Source organism: Budorcas taxicolor, chromosome 2 (assembly GCF_023091745.1).
Source record: "Budorcas taxicolor isolate Tak-1 chromosome 2, Takin1.1, whole genome shotgun sequence".
Lineage (NCBI taxonomy): Eukaryota > Metazoa > Chordata > Mammalia > Artiodactyla > Bovidae > Budorcas > Budorcas taxicolor.
In genome coordinates this window covers 49162755-49183111 of record NC_068911.1, presented here as the reverse complement: position 1 = coordinate 49183111, position 20357 = coordinate 49162755, and the positions used below count along the sequence as shown (strand labels likewise).

Here is a 20357-nt window from a genome sequence, read left to right as displayed (position 1 = left end):
CCATGGACTGTAGCCCACCAGCCTCCTCTGTCCAAAGGATTCTCCAGGCAAGAGTGCTGGAGTGGGTTTCCATCCCTTCCTCCAGTGGGAGACCCTGGGCTAAATGGCAGCAGTGGAGGGAGAAGTGGGGGTGATGACCTCACGGCCCTCCCCAAGTGGACTGTGGCCTGGAGATGGCAGAGCCCATGATGGGACGTTCCCGGTCTGGCTGCAGGCTCTCAGAGCAAGTGGAAACAGCCAGGCCTCTTGGGTACCCCGAGACAGTGAGCCCTGTGACAAAACAGTACACACATCTGGCCAGGTTTCTAGAGGGGTAGTCTCACCCTTCTCGGGACAGGGCACGCCCAGCCTTAGCCAGCAGGGCTCAGAGGGTTATCCAGAGCTGAGCCAGGCTGCCTCTCTGCCCAGATGCTGGAGGTGGGTGCCAACACCCGGGTGCGGGACGCCTGTGACAGCATCGCCGCCCGGCTGCAGCTTGCCTCCTGGGAGGGCTGCAGCCTCTTCATCAAGATCGCAGACAAGGTGTGTGGCCCACAGGCCAGGGGGCGGGAGGGAAGGCGGTTAAGGCCAGCCCTGCCGAGGTTCACAGGCACACAGGCGAGAGGGGTCACGGAGCCCCAGGGTGACACCTGGCCTCCTGCACACCTACCTGCTTGCCTGTACCCTCATCTCCACCTGCCCCAGGTCATCAGCCAGAAGGAGGGAGACTACTTCTTTGACTCCTTGCGGCACGTGTCCGACTGGGTAAAGAAGAACAAGCCCCAGAAGGAAGGTGAGCAGAAGGTTCTGGGAGCCAGGCTGGGGCCACAAAGGAGGGTGTTGCTGGGATGTGAGGTGAAGCAGAGCTTGTCTGCCTCCTGGGCCAGGGTCAGACAGCTCCCCTGGACCCTCTCACATGGCCCATGTTCATTCATTCCCCTCAGGTGCCCTGGCTCATGGGTATGGCCAGGCCTGGGGCCAGGCAGTGAGGCCCTGCCCTGAGAGCTCTGCCAGCTCGGGCAGGGGCTGGCATGGGGCAGGCCTGGAACACATGGCCGGACTTTGGGGTGATGAAAGGTGCACGGGGGCAGAAGGGAGTCTGCCCCTGCAGGGAGATCTGGGAGCGCCCACTTGTCCTGAAGGCTGAGGAGGGGCTGGGGGCCAGGGAGAAAGAGGCATGGAGGCTCCCCAAAGGGGAGGTCATGGTAGCAGACACAGCAGCGACGCGGAAGGGCCAAGTGGCGGGGTGCAGGAGTGGGGGTAAGGCCTCAGAGCCTGCCTGGCCAGGGACAGGCTCTGTGCTCACTGCTGCCCCTGCCCAGGGGCCCCTGTGACCATCCCCTATCAGGTGTATTTCATGCGGAAACTGTGGCTCAACGTGGCCCCTGGGAAGGATGTGAAGGCAGACACCATCCTTCATTACCACCAGGTACCGGGCCACCTCCTGGGGGGGTGTTGGGGCCACTCTCGCTCAGTCACACCTGCCCTCAGAGTGGGACATAGCCTCTTTGCCCAGGGCCACCCACCTCCCGCCCAGGGCCTTGTGGTCGGTCAGGGTTCTGGAGCCATGAGCAGATGGAGAGCAGTGCCCTGGGGCAGTGGCACCTGCAGACAGTGGCTGTACCCTCACCTGCAACATGCCTACCAGTGAGGGGAGGGCCCAGAGGGTCCCGAGCCTGCCAAGTGCTAGGCCTTGCCCTGAACGGGTAGACAGGCCCGGCTCTGCAGTGAGGCGTTGGGGAGCCCTACCCACGCTCAGCCGTCTTCCCTCCGCTGGAAACCTAACCCTGAGGACCTTATCTCTCTGAGGCTCCATTTCCTACATTCTACTGGGCTACCACCTGAGCGCAAAGCTGGGGGTGGCAGGAGCCTAAAGTCCAGCTTTCCCTTCACCCAGGAGCTGCCCAAGTACCTGCGTGGGTTCCACAAGTGTTCCAGGGAGGATGCCATCCACCTGGCCGGCCTAATCTACAAGGCCAGGTTTGGTGATGACCGGCCCCAGCCAGCCAGCATCCCCAAGATCCTGCGGGAACTCGTGCCTGAGAACCTCACGCGCCTAATGTCCCCGGAGGAATGGAAGAAGGTCCTTGTTGGGGGCTGGGGAGGGGGCCCTTAGCTGCTGCCACCATAGGGGTCCTGCCCACGTGTGGCTGTGGGAAGGTGGATTGGGTCTGCCACCCACGGCCTCAGGCAGCAGCCGTTGTTCTGGCCGGGGCTGCAGGGCCTCAGGTGGTGGCCCAGCCAGGCTGTGGTCTCCACTGAGACCTCACTGGCCCTGGCTTCCCCTAGAACATCCTCCTGGCCTGCAACAAGCACAAGGACAAGACAGTGGAGGAGGCCAAGGTGGCCTTCCTGAAGTGGATCTGCCGGTGGCCCACCTTCGGGTCTGCCTTCTTCGAGGTGAAGGTAGGTGGCACCCCAGACCCGCTGTCCTGGCCAGGCAGACCCCACACAGCTCTGGCCCTGGTAGCCAGAGCTTCTCCTGCAGACAAGCCACAGGCAGGGCCACGGCCAGGTCTGGGAGGGCATGCATGTGTGCGTGTGTCTCAGGGAGGGGCTGTGATCCCTGTGACACCCTCTCTCCGCAGCAAACCTCGGAGCCCTCCCACCCAGACATCATCCTCATCGCCATCAACCGGCACGGGGTCCTGCTCATCCACCCCAAGACCAAGGTAGCAGAGGGCCCTGGCAGGGCCGGAGGGGCCCCTGTGCAGCGGGGCTGGGCGCCCGTCCTCCTACATGTTGGCCCTGGGCTCTGGAGGATCCTGGGCAGCAGTTCAGCCCCGGGGCCCCTCAGGCCTCCTGGGCTTTGGCTGGCTCTGACCCACCCGCCTGCTGTGGCCGCAGGACCTGCTCACCACCTACCCCTTCACCAAGATCGCCAGCTGGAGCAGCGGCAGCACCTACTTCCACATGGTGCTAGGGGGCCTGGGCCGGGGCAGCCGCCTGCTGTGTGAGACCTCTCTGGTGAGCTCCAGGCCTGGGGGGCCTTCCGGGGGCCCCATGTCCCTTTTCCCAGCCCAGACGCAAAGCGCCCAGAGGCTCTGGACACTGGGTTTCCCACAGCCTGACCCCTGATGCCACCGGGTGAGTTGCTCATGGGAGGGCCCGGCTCCCATGCCTGGCAGGGACAGGCCAGGCTGGGCTGGTGGAGGACTCGATGGAGGTGCAGTGCGGGAAGGGCTGGGCATGTCACTCGGGGGCATCAGGCCTGGCAGGGGGCTCTGTGGTCCCAGGAGGGGCGAGTTCTCAGGGCCCAGACACGGTCCTGCTTCTCTCTTCACCACATCTGCCCCCAAGCCATGGCCCACGCCCTGCCTAACTGTACCCCACCTTTCCCTAACGCAGGGCTACAAGATGGATGACCTGCTGACCTCATACGTGCAGCAGCTGATAAGCACCGTGAACCGGCAGCGGGGCCCCCGCAGCTCAGTCTCAAGCTACCTGTAGGAGCAGGGTCCTCTGGCCCACTCAGCCGCCCTCCCCAGTCAGGGTCCTTGTGGGGCTTACCCAGGGCCCTCCTCTGGGCCCAAGGCCTGCCCTCTTCCCAGAACACACCCTCCCACCCTTTGGCACCCCAGTGGGTCCCTCCCCTGGGTGCTGACTATGAGGGGCAAAGGCAGGAGCCCAGGGCAGCACCGGGAGTGGTAGGCCTCCCAGCTGACGGGTGGATGACGGAGAGGACCCCCTGCTGCTGCTGCTGCTGCTAAGTTGCTTCAGTCGTGTCTGACTCTGTGCAACCCCATAGATGGCAGCCCACCAGGCTCCCCCATCCCTGGGATTCTCCAGGCAAGAACACTGGAGTGGGTTGCCATTTCCTTCTCCAATGCATGGACCCCCTAGAAATGTTCAATAAACGTTCCTGGAGCACTGGGGAGTGTGTGTCGGTGAGAGAAGAGGGTTGCAGGTTAGATGGGCAGGAGATCCAGGAGGTGCTGGCCAGGAAAAGTTCCTTCTGTAAAAAGCAAAAAGCACTATGATCCCCCCATGGACAGGGAGGACAGCTTCATCCTCAGAGAATGACTTCCGTGTCTCAGCTTTCTTTCCACCTCCTTCCCTTCCTGCTTCTCAGACTGGGGAGGGAGCCCCTATGGGCCCCTTGGCACACCTCTTCTCCTTCCCCAGCAGGACTCTGGGCACGGGAGGCTGCCAGGGGGTTCTGCTGGAGGAGCTGTGGGCCCCTCTGCCCACACACAGGGCGGACCTGCATGCAGGGCCTTGGAGCCTGGGCTTGCCCTGGACCGCCCCCACGGGGCCAGCCCTCAAGGACTGAGGGTGTCTGCTGAGCTTGTCTCCAGGCCCCGTTGCAGCCTTGCCCTGGGATGCCTGTCCCATCTGGTCTTTGTCTTTCTCACACTGTGGCAGCACGTCCACCTGATGCCACAAACCACACAGGCCCTGGGGTGGTGTAAAGAAGCCTTCATTCATTGTGCGGGTGTAACGTCCTTCCTGGAGGGCAGGAATGAGCCACCCACTGGGGACCACCACCTCCTGGCTCCAGACTGCACCCGGGGAGTCAGCATGTGCCCCAGAGGCGGGGTGCGCTGGGCCCTCCAGCTATGGTGTGGGGTGAAGCGCAGGATGCGCCGGCCTGGTCTGGGTCCTGGGATCCTCCTTGACTGAGTGAGCACGTGGTGGGGATAGAAGGACAGTTTACCAGAGGCCCCCCACCCACGTGGCCTAGGGCCCAGGGTGGCTGCCCGGCTGGGGGCTCCATCTGTGCCACGTGGGGCAGAGGCTGGCCACGCTGCCAGGAGGCCTCCTGCAGAGATGGGGCAGGCCAGGGCGGGGCAGGGTGAGTCAGGTGGCACTGGTCCCTATCTGCTCCTGGCCCTGGAGGACCTTGGGCCGAAACTCCGGATGTGGGCCTGTCACAGGCACACCACACCCAGGCCCCTGCCCCGTGGCCTCGTGGAAGCAGGGAGAGAAGGGATGCTCGAAGGTGGGGGGGAGACGGAGGGATGCTGAGCAGAGAGACAGGAGCGAGATGCCGCAGGTTCAGGGAGCTGAAGTGGGGAGTGAAGCCTCAGGCAGCAGAAGAGCTACGAGCAGGAAGCGGCAAGGTGGGCGGGCCTCTCAGGCAGGGTGCAGGCCCGAGGACTTGGGCTGCGCCCTGCGGGCTGCCAGCTCCGACAGCTTCTTCAGCCGCTTCTTCAGCTCCAGCGGGAACTTCTCATAGCACCTCTTACACACCGGCTTCATGTCGAACTCCACAAACTTGTTCCTGGAGAGGACGGGCAGCAGTCAGGAGGGGTGGGGTCTCCTCTGGGCCCCAGGCTGGAGCACACCACCTCCCACACAGCAGCCTGTTCCCCACCCTGGGCGTGACTTTGTGGCCAGAGGTCACGGTAGACCTCTGGAGGTAGGAGATGGGCTTCCAGGCCTCCCTTTCTGCCTAGAGACTTTTCTTGAATGCTGACACTCCAGAACCTTCCATGGGAAGGTTCTCTGCTGTCCTGGGAGACCAGGCTCCAGCTCTGGCTGGCCTGCCCCTTTCATTCTCCTAGAGGAGGTCTGCTTCCTTTGGCTCTGAGTGTGCAGCTCCGGGCTCTTCCTTCCCCAGAGTTCAGTGCGACTCTTCTTCCTGCTGTGCCCTGAGGGTCCCTGGACCTCCCTGCTCGGGGTGGGGGCTGCCCGTGTGCCCACTGCATCCCCAGGGGCCGATGTCAGTGGGCATTCAGGGAAGGCCCAATGAAGGGGAGAAACCATGGAAAGCCAACTCGAGCGGGAGTCCCCAGCAGGCTCCAGGAGCGGGAAGGGGAGGAGAGGGGTGCTGTGTGGGTCTCCGCCCACAGCGGCTCCTCTCCAGCTGCGGGGGGTGGGGGTGGGGTGGGGGGGCGGCCAGTGGGGGCAGGGTGCGGGAGTGGGGGAAGGGTGAGGGAGTGGGGGAAGGGTGAGGGAGTGGGGGAAGGGCGGGGCTGCGGCGAGGGGTGGGCGCGCCACTTACTTCAGGGTGAGCCGGCTGTTGCAGGTGGAACAGGAGAAGCAGTGCACGCACCAGGCCTTGTTGAGGGCTGACACCACTGTGGGGGCAGACGCAGGCTCAGTGACCCCACAGGTCAGCCACAGGGCTCCCTGAGCACAGGGAGGGCCAGCTGGGCACACAGCTGCAGGGCGCACAAGCCCAGAGAGCGCAGGGGACAGGGGCTGGGGTAGGAAGTGGGCCCAGGGATGGGGGGAGGGGGCGGGGGCAGGGGGGTGGTGCTCACCATCGCCCTCAATCACGTGGCTGCAGGTGTAGCAGACATCCCCAAAGAGCTGTGGACAGAGCAGGAGGTTAAACACGCTGAGGGCGTTCATGCCCCTGGCCCTGGGCCAGGGGTGTGGCCCCACCCCACCCCAAAGGGCAGCTCCTGTCATCTGCCCAGGCCTCCCGGGCCTCCTAGGCCTCCTAGTCCTCCTGGACTAGGGCACAGCCTTGGGCCTGAGGGCTGGTCAGAATCACCGCCCCCCAGGAAACACAGGTGGAGGTGTTGCCCCCTCTAAGGCCCCTCTCCTGCCCTGGTGTCCTGAGCGGTGTGGTCAGGGTGGAAGCCCATCCTCTGGGCAGTTTTGCTGGGCCTGATAGGAGGGAGGGGGACTGCGGTACATGTCACCCCGAGAGCCCAGGACTCCACATCCCATCTCACGCAGTCCCCACGACAGGCCTGGCCACAGGGCACATTCCCCGAACGGGGACACTGAGGTCAGAGGGGCTGCCCAGGTCCCGAGACACTCAGCACACAGGCCTGGGGCACAGACCCCACTCAGCACCCGCCACGGGGCTCCCAGGGAGGGAGGCTGCCCCATACCCTCTCCGGCCAGCCCGCCCTCACTGGCTCCCCGCAGCACCGCATCCCACTGCCCTGCCTCAAGCCGCACCTGGTTGTAGTGGGTCTCACAGTAGGCCAGGCCCTTCTTCTCATAATGCCGGTGCCCCAGGAATGGCTTCTCACACTTGGCACAGACGAAGTGCTGGGGAGGGGGGCGAGGGGCAGGGATGGCAGAGTTGGGGCAGGAGCCACCTCCCCAAGAGATGGCAGCGACCCCAGGAGGCAGCCCAGAGGCTGATGGGGTGGGGGCCCCAGAGGACCCACAGGAGGGCCATGGGGCCGACACCTCCATGAGCTGCCCCTGCTCACCAGGCGTCACTCCTTGCTGTGAGGCACCCGCAGCCCAAGGGGTCAGGAGCCGGCGAGGTGCCTGGAGTATGGAGGGCTGCACTCCCACGGACTCCTCTGTCTCTATAAGCCCAGGGTCACCGGACACGTCTTCCTATCAGGGAGGCTTTTGGGTGTGATGACTTACCTTCCCATGTGGGGCTGGGGGCCAGGGGCCACCTCAGGACCCTCACAGAGGGGCCACCCAAGGCAGAGCCTGTGGGACACAGAGCTGGCCTGGCCACGGGCTTGCATGCCTCTCTTCCAGGTAGTGACTGTGAGTGCCAGAGCCCCCAGCAGAGGCCTGGAGACCCAGTGGGACACCCCTGACGATCTTGTCCGCAGGTGGGCTGAGCTCCCCTGTTTGCACAGCTGTACACACAGCCACTTCCATCAACCACAATCCCACCCCAGACCAATGTCCCCAAGGTGTTCTCATGACTTTGGAATCTTCTAGAAGGCCAGGAAAGGGAGGACGGGTGGGGGTGTCCTAGGACTTTGGAATCCTCTAGAAGGCCAGGAGGGAAAGGAAGATTGAGGGGTAGTCTCTGGGTCTCAGGCCTCTGGGCCCTGTGGGCTAACCTGTCCCCAGCCAGGGGCCAGGAAGGGCAGCACCCAAGAGGAAGGTCGGTTCCGGGAGCCAGCCGCACAGCCCGGGGCTGGGAGGGAGTGTGAGCATGAGCCAGGCCCCCACCTGCTGTCCACACCAGCCTTGCTCACCTCCACGTGCCACTGCTTGCCCAGCGCGTTGACCACCCGGCCCTCGATGGGCCGGCGGCAGGCCCCGCAGATGGGGACCCCCATCTTGTCGTGGCAGGGCAGGCAGTAGAGCTCGCCCTTCAGCTCCCGGGCCTCTGCGGTCAGCTCCTTCCTGGAAGACAGCGCAGAGCCCCCAGTGAGGGTGCTGCCCAGCTCCCGCCCCTCCAGACCCAAGGAAGCAGCTTCCGGACAGCCCCCCACCCCAGCTCTGTCCCTGCAGAGCCCCTCGGGCAGGCGCGTTGCTTTCATCTCTGCCCTCTTTGGAGACTTCCTGTGCCCCAGACAGGCCCCAGGGCATGGGATTCCTGCTCGGCCCTCGCAGAAGGAGGCCTGTGTTTGGCACAGATCTGTTCCCGGTCCCTCCGCCCCTAGATCAGACTGGGCATCTGGGACAGACCTGAGGGGGAGCTCTGCAGCCTCTCCTTCCTCTCTCATCCCTCGTGCAACTCTGAGTCTCCAGTCCTCCCTGAACGGAGCCCCAAAGAGAGCAGCCTCCTGCATGGTTGCCCTCGGGCCCCCATTCTACCTGCCCCTGCACCCCACTCTCCCGTCGCCCCTCTGCCCACCTGGTCCTCCTTTCTGGCCCCATCACTGCCCTGGATGGCTGTCCCACCTCCACCCAGCTCTCCCCCTACCCGCAGTGGGTGCAGCTGAAGTGGTCAGGGTGGTAGGCGTCATTCTTGAACATGAGGGGCTGCTCATCGATGACCAGGTGGCAACGCTGACAGATGTACTTGCCCAGGCCCTTGGCCTTCTCGCGGTTGTGACAGGGTCGGCACAGGTGTCTGTGGGGAGTGAGGCAGGTGTGAGGAACACAGCCTCCCCTCCGCAGCCCCCGCCAGAGAACTGGGCCACCTCCTTGGAGAAGACATCCCCAAACACCCCAGACAAAGGTCTGTCTAGTCAAGGCTATAGTTTTTCCAGTAGTCATGTATAGATGTGAGAGTTGGACCATAAAGAAGGCTGAGCACCAAAGAATTGATGCTTTCAAACTGTGGTGTTGGAGAAGACTTTTGAGAGTCCCTTCGACTGCAAGGAGATCAAACCAGTCGAGACCCTAAAGAAAATCAATACATTGGAAGGGCTGATGTTGAAGCTGAAGCTCCAATACTTTGGCCACCTGATGCAAAAATCTGACTCATTAGAAAAGACCCTGATGCTGGGAAAGATTGAAGGCAGGAGGAAAAGGGGACAACAGAGGATGAGATGGTTGGATGGCATCACCAACTCAATGCACATGAGTCTGAGCAAGCTCCGGGAGTTGGTGAAGGACAGGGAAGCCTGGCGTGCTGCAGTCCATGGGGTCACAAAGAGTCAGACACGACTGAGCGACTGAACACCACCACCCTCACCCACAGCCTGAACAAATGCCGGGAAGCCTTGGGGGTTCAGCCCAGCGGCCCAGAAAAGCCAGCCAACAATCCTGCTGCTGGGAAGGCCACAGGTGAGCCCTCTAACAGGAGCCTCAGCACAGGACAGAGAGCAGAAGCAAACACAGCAGCAAGCTGCAGCTGACGGACAGCAAGGCAAACGTGGTGTTTTTCTTCTTTATGCTTTTTCTGAGCCTAGGACATCATGTGGACAAGAGGAGCTCAAAAATTCGCTTTATTTTTCTAATATCTTGCAACACATAAGAGTAACTGTACAGTGTGTTACCATCCCACTGTGCCCAGTCAAGGAGCCAAGGAGTGCCAGGCCCGTTGGGCACTCAGGGCCTGCTTCCTCAGGGGTCCTCCCAACAAAGAGGAACCCAGACGTCTACAGGCTCACTCTGTCTCCAAAGACAAGCACGGCTGTGCCAGATGGAGCCCCCCAGACCTAGGCACTGTCATTACAGAGTCTTTTTTGTAAAGACCTCCGAGTAATTTCTGATGGTACTTTCTCCTCTGGGCAACAGCTGCGGTCTCTACTGAGGGAAATCAACACGGTTTCTGTCTCCTTGGCCCTCACAGGCGGCAGGGATTTAGATTCAGGGTCCCCAGGCAAAGATGCATTCATGCAAAGGCCACAGTGCCCTGTTCCCGTCCCCCACCTGCCACATGATCTGCCGGTGCTCTCGGCATCTGGGCCTTCCTGCCTCCCTTTTCCAGGCCCCCAACCCTCCCACCAGCCTCCTGCCCACCTGATACCAGAGTTAGCCTCTTTCAGAGGAAGGTCAGGTAAAGAATCCGCCTGCCAATGCAAGAGACGTAGAGGACTCGGGTTCAATCCTGGGTTGGGACGCTCCCCTGGAGGAAGAAATGGCAACCCACTCCAGTATTCTTGCCTGGGAAACCCCATGGACACAGGAGCCTGGCGGGCTACAGAACATGGCGTCACCAAGAGTCTGATGTAACTGAGCACCTGAGCATGCACAGGGAGTCTCCTTAAAAGATTAACTCTCAAACTCAGGACGGTGGGCCACAGTGGGGAGGGAGCCTCACACACCACCAGCTCCGGAGCAAGACAGAACTGAGGAACCCTGCTCTCTCACAGGAACCCCAGATGTGAAATATCTTTTCAACAGACCGGATCCCAGCACCAGATCTAAGGACAACCTGTAGAATTTTTCCATCGTAGAATGAAGATGGAACCTAGGAATTCTACCATTGAGGTGCAACAGAAGAAGAGAACAAAACACACACACACATGCAGCCTAAGTTTTAGAGCGACACATGCTTGAGCCTAAATCCTGGCTCACTGGTTTCTGGTTGGCCAGTCAGGTCACCTCTCTGAGCCTCAGTTTCCTCATCTGTAAAATGGGCAGTAATCCCAAGTGCACAGGACTGTGTGAAAGAACACATTTCAGAGAGTACTTGTGGGAGGTTCCTCCCAGTGATAGCATGTATATCTTTAAACACCTTAACTAAAAAGTTGTAAAGTCTTTTGAAACTAGAAATAGTGGTCTGGTGCCCTGTGCTACTGGGTGTATCATTTTGGGAAAGACAGAGAGAAACAATTTTGCTAGAGTAGCCACTGGCGACATCCAAACAGCCACCCCCAAGACCCCCAGGAGGAGCCTAGGGGAGCAGTACGGGCAGGCGGCAGTGGCTCTGTTCCCAGGCCTCCTGTCCAGAGGAGGAGCCCGCGCAGACAAGGGCCAGGCCTCCGGGTCCCCACGGGCACAGACAGCGTGCCATTATGAGGCAGCCTGCAGCTGGGCCCTGCTGGAGATAAAGGCCATGATTTATTCCACACACCCAAAGGGGGCCTCATTATACAGGGCAGGACACAAGAACCCTACAGCAAGTATCCTGAAAGAATCCCCCTCATTTGACCAAACAAGACTCCTCGGCCTCCCATCCTTCCCCATTCACAAGACCCCCCCGCTCTGCGGATGGCCAGTGCAGGCTCAGGCGCCCAGGCCCGTTGTCATGGCAACCAGCCCCTCCCTGGCCCCCTCCCCTCGGTAGGAAATTACCCTGTTCTGAAACGTCCTGTTGTCTGTCGGTCCCAGCCAAGCCCCCCACCCAGCCGGCGCCCACTCCACGGCTTCGTAGACAGTCACACACTCGGCCTCTGTGATGCTCGGGCGGCCCAGCTGGGGGATGGGGGGGTGTGCTGGGACACACTGGAATATTCACAGCCCAGCGCAGCAGAGGCAGCCAGAGGACTGGCCCACCACACAGGGGACCCCTCAGGAATGAAGCAGCCTTTCAGGGCCCGAGGGGGTGCAGCCTCCCCGCCTCTCCTTAAATAGCCAGCCGGCCTCTACCACGGTCACACGGAGCCACCACCCGCCCACAGGCCGCAGCCCACCTGCTGCCCCAGACCGGCTGTGAGAGGTAAGGGCAGGGCTGGGGAGCGGGGCACGGGGGTGCGGGGCAAGCGCGGGCCCAGCAGAGGCAAGGCAGGGCCATCTCTGCCATCTCGCTTCAACCTATTTATCGAGGCCTCCCTGGTCTGAACTAGAGCAGCCCATGGGCGGTGCTCCTGTCTCACTGTGGGGGCTTTTAAAGGAAGAGCAGGTGCCCAGTCTGCGGCCCCATGGCTGCAGCGACACCCCCACTCTCCTCCTCTAGCCAGGGCACCTGGAGGGGCCCAACGAGGAGGCAGGAGGGACCGGTGCCGGCAACTCCAAGAGACCGCCTGCCAGCTCAGCCTCCTCCCATGGCACACCCACCCACGTCCCCTCGCAGAGGCCGAGCCCTGCACCTGCTCCTGGTCGGGGCCCACTGCCCTGCCCCGAGCAGAGTGAGACGTCGAGAGACAGTGAGAGCAGGCGTGTCTAGGGACACGTGGAGAGGAGCAGGAGCCCCCCCAGACCCACAAAACCAGCATGAGAACTCGTAACACAGGGGCCGGGTGGAGAAATCGCAACGAATCTGACACAAGCCTGAAAGCGTTCTGGAATCAAGTCTGCACCCAAACAGAGCACGGGGCACGTGGCCTTCAGTGGTGGGGCTCAGGAGGCCCTGGGCAGCAGCAGAAAGCCAGGCGCCAGGCAGCCCACAGGGTGCCACCTGCGCACACGCAGGGCCCCACGCTCAGCCCACTGCTCCACCGTCACCATCTGGAAAGCCTTGCTTCTTGAACAAAGGGTGGGGCAAACTGCGTCGCTGATCCTGGGGTCAGGCCCGCAGGGGAGGCGCTGAGCCCGGGAGGCAGCTCCACACCAGCCCTGGCAGCAGGGGCCCGTCAGCCCCTGGAGGAAAAGCAGGCGGAGGTGTTGGCTGTCATGCTGGGTCTTCCGGATCTGGCCTCCCACTCCTGGGCTGTTGCCCTGGCCAAATGACCCTGGGCAAGTGAGCTGATGCTGCGCCTCCATCTGTAAAAGGAGGCAGTGGACGTCTGCCCCTGAGGACTGGTGGGCAGTGCCCAGGCAGGCCTGCCTCGCGCCGGGCAGAGAAGATGGTCAGTACCTGCGAGCAGACCTCACAGAGGGGCTGGGTGATGACTGTGCCACCAGAGGGATGGGTAGCGTCTGGGCCTCAGGGCAGCCCCTCCCCATCCCCATCAAGACCCCTCCCTCACTTGGCTTCCAGGCCTCCCCCGCTTCCCCCACTGCCTCAGGTCACACACACTTGGGAGCAACAAGAAATAATCTCTGCATTAGAATTTTAGGGAACCTGAACCACTGTGAGTATAGGAGAGATTTGGGCAGGGGGACATCCCTGGATCCCTCCAATAATCAAAACGTGCTGTGGTCAGGCGAGCGTCTCCGCTGGCTTGAGAATGACTGGCCAGGTGCTCACCACCACTGACTTCCTCCTGCTCAGCCACCTGTGGGGCAGCGGGGGTGCCGGGGGTGCCCAGGGACCCCAGTGGTGGTTGATGAGGCATGAAGCAGAGGGTCAAGCTGCTGCCTGGCCTGACAGCTCCTCACTACCCACACTGCCCTCCTGCCCTCCTGCCCTCCTAGCTGCCAAAGTCTGAACCGCTGGCCCTGCTCCGTCTACTTCGGGAACCCACACCTGGGGATGGCGCCCAGCCTCATACTCAGGGACTGCCGGTGCTAACGTCCCCGTGCTCCCGGAGCACTTGCCAGCCCCTGCCAGGACTATTACCTCGGTCATTAAAAGGAGAGGACCCGAGGAGAGAGGAGTTTACAGAGAGCTTGCTCCAGGCCCCCTGCGGCTGTGCGTGCAACCGCTGCTCCCCGCTCCATTCCACTGCTCCTGCGAGCCCCCTCTCCTGCCCCCTCTACAGCCCGCAGGCAGGAAGTGGGGCTGCTGGGAGGTGGGCCTCAGGGGAGCCCCTGAAGTTGCACTGTAGGCAGAGGTGCCCTGAGAAGAAATGGCACCCGCCCCCCTCCCCCCAACCCCATGTGGGGCTGCAGGCTGTGTGCCGTCTGGCCTGCACACACCTGTCCAAGGCCTGTGGGAGGCAGGGCGTTGGGACCTTTCCCCTCCTTTGTGAATCTCCTGAGTTGACCAAAATCAACATGGGAAATCTGTCACTCTGTCTGTTGGGGAGGGACCACCAGTGACCCAATCAGAACTGGGGTCACCAGACAGAAACGGTTTGTTTCTGAGGCCAGGAGGGCTCCAAGCAGCCTCTGGTTTATACTGAGGGTAAGCCAGGTGGGTAAGGCTGGGCAGAGACAGGCTGCCTCCTTCGGTCCCGGCCTCTCTGGGGCTGCAGGTCTTGGCCAGAACATCCCGGACAGTCTCTCCACCTCTGGGACATATAGCTCTTCCTCGCCTGGAAAAGAATCTGCCTCCTGATAGTTAAAGCGACCCCATGGACTGCAGCCTATGAGCTTCCTCCATCCATGGAATTTCCCAGAAGAGAATACGGGAGTGGGTTGCCATTTCCTTCTCCAGGGGATCTTCCCCATCCAGGGATCAAACCCAGGTCTCCCGCATTGCGAGCAGATGCTTCTACTGTCTGAGCTACCAGGAAAACTCTAGTTAAACTACTCCAGGTAGTAAAACACCCACTGCAGGCCTGGACCCACAGGCACAAGCCTAAGACACTTGTCTTTCTAAGACACAAGTCTCCGCCCACTGACATGCCCGAAGCAGGGCTGGTGGCTGAGTTCGAAAAGCTCAAGACCTTGGATGCTGGCCCGGACAGCCTTCAGGTGCTGTAGACAGAGCAGGACACTACATTCCTCGTGAGGCCCTCCCATGGCCGGTGCCGGGAGCACTGGGGAGCCTAGTGGACTGGTGGGTCAGGGAGGCTGAGCAGGGTTCACCTGATGCTGAGGAGGAGTTGGCCGAGCCCCCCACACTGGGCTCTCACGCCGAGGTGCCCCACCCACGAGAAGCAGGGCTCAGGAGACTCATGCACCCCACCGGTCAGACAGCACACAGGGGAGAGGGACAGAGATGTGGGCCCCTCCCTCAGCCCTCACAGCCCCCAGGGCCTGTCCGTCTCTCCCTGCGGTGCTGACTCTATGCCCCAGGCCTGAGAGGTGGCCTTCATGGCCGACCTCTCCATGCTCTACAGGGACACGGCCGCACGGTGGGGAGCTGACCCCAGCAGTAGTTTGGCACCCAGGCCCTGGTTTTGGTTTTGCTTTCTGCAGCCTTCCAAAGCAGTGGGTGCAGGTTCAATCCCTGTTCAGGGAGCTAAGACATGCCTTGAGGTTAAAAAAATAAAATAAAATCAAAACATAAAACAGAAAGGGTTTCATCCCTGGGTGGGGAAGATCCCCTGGAGAAGGGCATGGCAACCCACTCCAGTATTCTTGCCCGGAGAATTCCATGGACAGAGGCTATAGTCTATGGGATCGCAAAGAGTTGGACAAGACTGACACTTGCCCACCCCCAGCTGGACACAGGAGGTGCCCTGTAGCCCCTGAGGCAATGCCAAGCATGGAACAGCCTATCCAGGGGTTAGGGGTCGGCAGGTACTAAAGGCTTCCAAGAGCTCATGTCTGCAGAGGGTGATGCCTCGCCTGTCCCAGGCTCTCTGAAGCTGGCCTGTCTGCTTGTTCCCTCCAGGCTCAGTGCCTCTGCCTCTGGCTGAAGCATGAATGGCTTCGAGGTGGCCTCCCCAGGTCTACTGCCCAACTCCTCCCTGGCCCCTGTGGAGCAATGCGGCCAAGAGACGCCCCTGGAGAACGTCCTCTTCGCCTCTTTCTACCTCCTGGATTTCATCCTGGCTTTCGTGGGCAACGCCCTGGCCCTGTGGCTCTTCATCCGGGATCACAAGTCCGGCACCCCGGCCAACGTGTTCCTGATGCACCTGGCCGTGGCCGACCTGTCCTGCGTGCTGGTCCTCCCCACCCGCCTGGTCTACCACTTCTCAGGGAATCACTGGCCGTTTGGGGAGATCCCATGCCGGCTCACGGGCTTCCTCTTCTACCTCAACATGTATGCCAGCATCTACTTCCTCACTTGCATCAGCGCTGACCGCTTCCTGGCCATCGTGCACCCCGTCAAGTCCCTGAAGCTCCGCAGGCCGCTCCACGCCCACCTGGCCTGCGCCTTCCTCTGGGTGGTGGTGGCCGTGGCAATGGCCCCGCTGCTGGTGAGCCCGCAGACCGTGCGGACCAACCACACGGTGGTCTGCCTGCAGCTGTACAGGGAAAAGGCCTCCCAGCACGCCCTGGCGTCCCTGGCCGTGGCCTTCACCTTCCCGTTCGTCACCACCGTCACCTGCTACCTGCTGGTCATCCGCAGCCTGCGGCAGGGCCCGCGCGTGGAGCGGCGCCTCAAAAACAAGGCGGTGCGCATGATCGCGGCGGTGCTGGCCATCTTCCTGGTCTGCTTCGTGCCCTATCACGTCCACCGCTCCGTCTACGTGCTGCGCTACCGCGGCCACCGCACCTCGTGCGCCGCGCAGCGCGCTCTGGCGCTCGGCAACCGCATCACCTCCTGCCTCACCAGCCTCAACGGTGCGCTGGACCCCGTCATGTACTTCTTCGTGGCCGAGAAGTTCCGAGATGCCCTGCGCAGCCTGCTGTGTGGCAAGCGGCTCCCAGGGCCGCCGCCCAGCGCCGACGGGAGGACCAACGAGAGCTCGCTGAGCGCCAGGTCGGAGCTGTGAGCCTGGGCCCCGCCCCCTCCCCAACCCCACAAGGACCACCCTGCAACCTCACCGAGGAGGAGCCCGCCTCCCCTGGGAAAAGAAACCGAAACCTCGCCGGTCACCATCACCTGCTTCCAGGTCCGAACTCATCACCGGCGCCCAGTTCTGTCTGGGCTGAGCCTGCTCATTCACAGCCGGGAGACACTCAGTGACTTGGACCCCACCCCCCCTCCCCCGGTGAGGGGCAAGGAGGCCAGAGGAACATTCCTGAACAGTGAGCGTCTTTCTCTCCCAAGTGCCCCCTGCGAGGCTCTCGGCCTCCTCACAACAGAAACACATGGCGGCAAAGCTTGGCAGAGATAACTCAGGAGACAGCGGGGAGCGGCCTGCCAGAAGAGGGGCACGGTGGGGGCAGCGCTCGGTGGAGGGCCAGGAGAAGGTGTCTGGAGATTTCCTCTCAAGTGCAAGGTGCTCTGAGTTCCCTCTGTGGCCCGTTTCCCAAAGGCCCCTGCATTTAGGGGACACAGGCAGTACACGAGAGCCAAACACTCTAAGCACGTTTCAAGGTGATCTCCAGGTGACGTCCAGCAACACAGGGCCTGTGGGTCCCGCCTGCCACACACAGACCTGCATGTGCCGACAATCCCCAGCGCTTCTCAGCAGCTGCCCTGTCCCTTCTGAGTCCCGGGGGAGCACAGACTATGAGGGGCCATCACGGGGAGCCCAGCTTCATCACTGCCGGGTGTGGGGGGCACACAGCCTGGCCCACGAATCTATCTCCCCCTAACCCAGACCCAGCAGGGGCAGGGTCCTACTCCTCCCCAAGAGGCCTTCCCCTGGCTGGCCAAGATGGGAGGTGTTTTGCTTAGAGGGTGGCCTGTATGCCCCTCAAGAGTCCTTTTATGTACTTGGTTATACTGATCATAAGGGCTTCCCTCGTGGCTCAGTTGGTGGAGAATCTGCTTGCAATGCAGGAGACTGCCTGCAATGTAGGAGACCCGCATTCGATTCCTGGGTCAGGAAGATCCCCTGGAGAAGGAAACGGCAACCAGCTCCAGGATTCTTTGCCTGGGAAATCCCACGGACAGAGGATCCTGGCAGGCTACAGTCCAGGTCACAAAGAGCTGGACACGACTGAAGCAACTTAGCATGCCTGCATACTGATCATATACATAACTGTACTTTAATAACTGAAAGTTATTCTGTTTGGTTAATGCAACTCCCTCCCCAGAACTTCTCTTCCTTCCGACCCAAGAATGGCAAAGTGGTGGCGCAGGCAGCAGCATGCACTGTGGTTCTGGTGGCCCCACAGCCGGTCCACCCCACACAGACGCTGGCGCTCTGCCTCGTGGGCTTCAGAGTGCCGACCTGGGCCGCAGGGTGCCCCACCTGCCTGTCACCACAGCAATAATTTACTTTCCTGAACAAGTCCAGCCTCTTCTGGATTTTTCCAGCAAACACTAGAGCAGGAGTCCCAGCGTGAGCTGCAGCTTAGGCCCACACTTGGGACCCCTGCTGCACTGTCTGCCCCCCAAGACCCCTCATATCAGCACTCAACACTCAGGCTCCTAGTGAGCACCCTGCAGACACCAGGATGAATAACACACGTCTCTGATGGAGCAGGCAGATGGACAAGGTCACTACAGCAGTGTTAGGAATTGGGGCTCCAACAGGGCCAGAGATGGTGTCCAGCGCCCAGATAGGGGAGGAAGTGGGGGGCAGACAGACAACTGAGGTGTTGCTAGCGAGGCAGGTATGTGCTTCCGTGCGGCCTGATTGCCAGCAGAGGAGAAACTCAAAATTGGCTGGTTGGGTTCTGTGGCATTTGGGATGCCTGCCAGACACTGTGGAGATGGCGTGTGGGCAATGGGGTATTCTGAGGGAGAGGTCTAGGGTGGAGGCCGACATCTGGATTGCCCAGCATAGACGCGCCATTTGGACCAAATGCAAAGCCCCAAAGGAGCCCGCCATAGAGAGACGGGTGGAGGAAGGGGAACCGGGACAGGAGAGGGACAGCACAGCCATGCAGTAGGAGACCGCGTGGGTTCCCGGGCACCCGGAGAGAAGTGGGAGTGGCAGCGAAGGCTCGGGAGCCCTGAGCAGCTTGGGCGGAGGGGAGTAGGTGGGGGAACCGGCTGGGAACTGGCAAGGGCTGCAGGGAGTCGCTGTGCAGTGAAGGCTGACAGGGTGCCTTGAACCAGGGGCCACCTCGCCTGAGCCATTAGAAAGGGACCAGAGAGGTCCAGAGCTGTGAGCCCTGCTGGAGGAGCGGGAAGTGAGCAGGGCTATGGATGCAGTGACATGGCCACCGCGGCCCCGCTGCGACAAGGGAGGGAAGCACAGGTGCAGGGCAGGGGAGGGCAGGGCAGGGGGAAGGCAGGTCCTGGCTGTGGGGGTGAGGGTGCAGGGACAGTGAGGGGAGGGGAGCGGGAGGAGAAACAGCAGGTCTTCGTGGAAGGTGACAGCTTAGCCTGCTAAGGGAACCTGGGCCTGAAGTTTGGAGCACCCCTGGGCCCCAGCTGAGTGTTTTCCCCCCAGCAGCCCCCGTGGGGTCTGAGGACAGCGGGGACGGCTGCAGCCTGGGTGGCTGGGCAGGCAGGAGCTTAACTCACAGCTCCTCATCCTCGCACTGCACCAACAGCTCCCGCTTCTGCCCCCTGCCTGCTGGCTGTCTACCGTCAGCCTGCTCCTGGGAGCAGCCCTGAGCCTGGGACGCCCCGATTCCTCACCCCTCACTCTCCAGCCTCCATCCTCACCCGTAAACCAGACAGAGTTCTCCTGCCCTCCTCGCAGGGACAGTGGGGGTGGCAGCCCCACTGGCAGCCCAAGGCGCCTGGACCAGGCCTGGGCCTGTGGTGAGGCCCATCTCACCTGCCTGCGTTCTTCACAAAGCCCAGGTCAGCCAACTCCACGTCACACAGCTCACAGCGGAAGCATCCAGGGTGCCAGTTGTTGTTCATGGCCTTGATGACGCGGCCAATGATGAATTCGCCTGGAGGAGAGACGACCCTGCTGGCCTTGTGCCCTCCCCCCAGAGTTCCTCCCCACCGGAGCCCGCCTGGCTCTGCCTGGCCCCAGGGCGCCCCTCCCAGAGCTTGGGAAGGTGATGAGCACAGGGGCCCGAAGGCCAATGCTCAGAAAGACAGGCCCCCTCCTCTCCCATCCCCACTTCCCAGGCATCGTGGAAGCCTTACCGCAGGACCCGCAGCACGGAGCAAACAGCATCTGGAAGTCGTGCTCGCAGTACTTCCGACCTTCGAACTGCAGATGGGGCCAGCAGAGAAAGGACAAGGAAGGCACTGTCATTCTCTGAGCTGCACCGGTCGGTGGGGTGAGGACCTGCCCTCGGGGAGGCTAGATGGGCACCCCACTTTGTATACCTGCTACCACCACAGGAAGCATGGGAGGGGGACTTCCTGGAGGAGGTGATAAGGAGTGGAAAGACAGAAGGGGAGGGGGGTACTAAGAAGAGGGGTTTCCACACAGGGAGCAGTCAGTGCAAGGCTTGAGGACGGGATGGGATTGGCCTGTTTGACTTGGGGAGAGTGCAAAGTGAGGGACCTCGAGGAAGCTGGCAGCTCGGCAAGGCTGGCCCCTCAGAGGGCCACCGCTGTTTGCTGAAGATCTTGGCCACTTTGGTCCCAGGGGCAGGCTGTGGGATGGGGGTGGATGTGTATGCCGGGAAGCCCAGGGATCAAGGTTGAATTCTGTGTGTCCCTTGGCCCTGTTTCGTGTCTGAGAGGTCCACTCCCCCAGGGTCCACAAAAGATGTAGGGAAGGGACCCAGAAGAAGAGGCACAGGAATGGGGTGCACCCCATCTGTCTGGGCAAGGCGGACCCCTGCACTGGCCCCAAGTTTGCCCAACACCTGCCTCTGCCTTTCCTCCCTTGACGATTTTATCTGGTTTCCCCTGTTCCCTGAGAGTGTCTTATTAAGCTGCACCTGGCTAGAGCCCTACCCAGCAGGGGCAGCGGGAATCTATATCATCATAGGCACATCCGCAGAGCCCTGTGCCACTCCACCCCTTTACCCTCCTCCCCACCGGCCAGCAGTTCTCAGGAGGCACCATGGGGAACGGC

General features: G+C 61.8%; 3 protein-coding genes across 5 annotated transcripts in view; 2 read left to right on the top strand and 1 right to left on the bottom strand.

Moving 5' to 3' along the window:
- The window catches only part of MYO7B (myosin VIIB), a 78989-nt gene extending 75560 nt beyond the window's left edge, over positions 1-3429 (top strand). The window contains exons 40-47 of the mRNA XM_052663928.1: positions 409-522; positions 685-772; positions 1302-1408; positions 1877-2062; positions 2269-2385; positions 2568-2651; positions 2827-2946; positions 3328-3429. Coding sequence (XP_052519888.1) covers positions 409-522; positions 685-772; positions 1302-1408; positions 1877-2062; positions 2269-2385; positions 2568-2651; positions 2827-2946; positions 3328-3429 — 918 coding nt within the window. The remainder of the gene's footprint in view (positions 1-408; positions 523-684; positions 773-1301; positions 1409-1876; positions 2063-2268; positions 2386-2567; positions 2652-2826; positions 2947-3327) is intronic.
- A 1524-nt stretch (positions 3430-4953) lies between these two features.
- LIMS2 (LIM zinc finger domain containing 2) overlaps positions 4954-20357 on the bottom strand; it is a 40272-nt gene continuing 24868 nt past the window's right edge. For all 3 annotated transcript variants that reach the window (XM_052655071.1, XM_052655078.1, XM_052655076.1), the window contains exons 3-10: positions 19472-19538; positions 19149-19269; positions 8513-8662; positions 7839-7989; positions 6841-6933; positions 6189-6237; positions 5927-6002; positions 4954-5203 (exon numbers count right to left, since the gene is read on the bottom strand). In XM_052655071.1, coding sequence (XP_052511031.1) covers positions 5056-5203; positions 5927-6002; positions 6189-6237; positions 6841-6933; positions 7839-7989; positions 8513-8662; positions 19149-19269; positions 19472-19538 — 855 coding nt within the window. In that variant the 3' untranslated portion in view covers positions 4954-5055. The remainder of the gene's footprint in view (positions 5204-5926; positions 6003-6188; positions 6238-6840; positions 6934-7838; positions 7990-8512; positions 8663-19148; positions 19270-19471; positions 19539-20357) is intronic.
- GPR17 (G protein-coupled receptor 17) lies at positions 15276-16295 on the top strand. Its single transcript, XM_052655088.1, has one exon. The coding sequence runs from the start codon at positions 15276-15278 to the stop codon at positions 16293-16295; it is 1020 nt and encodes a 339-aa protein (XP_052511048.1).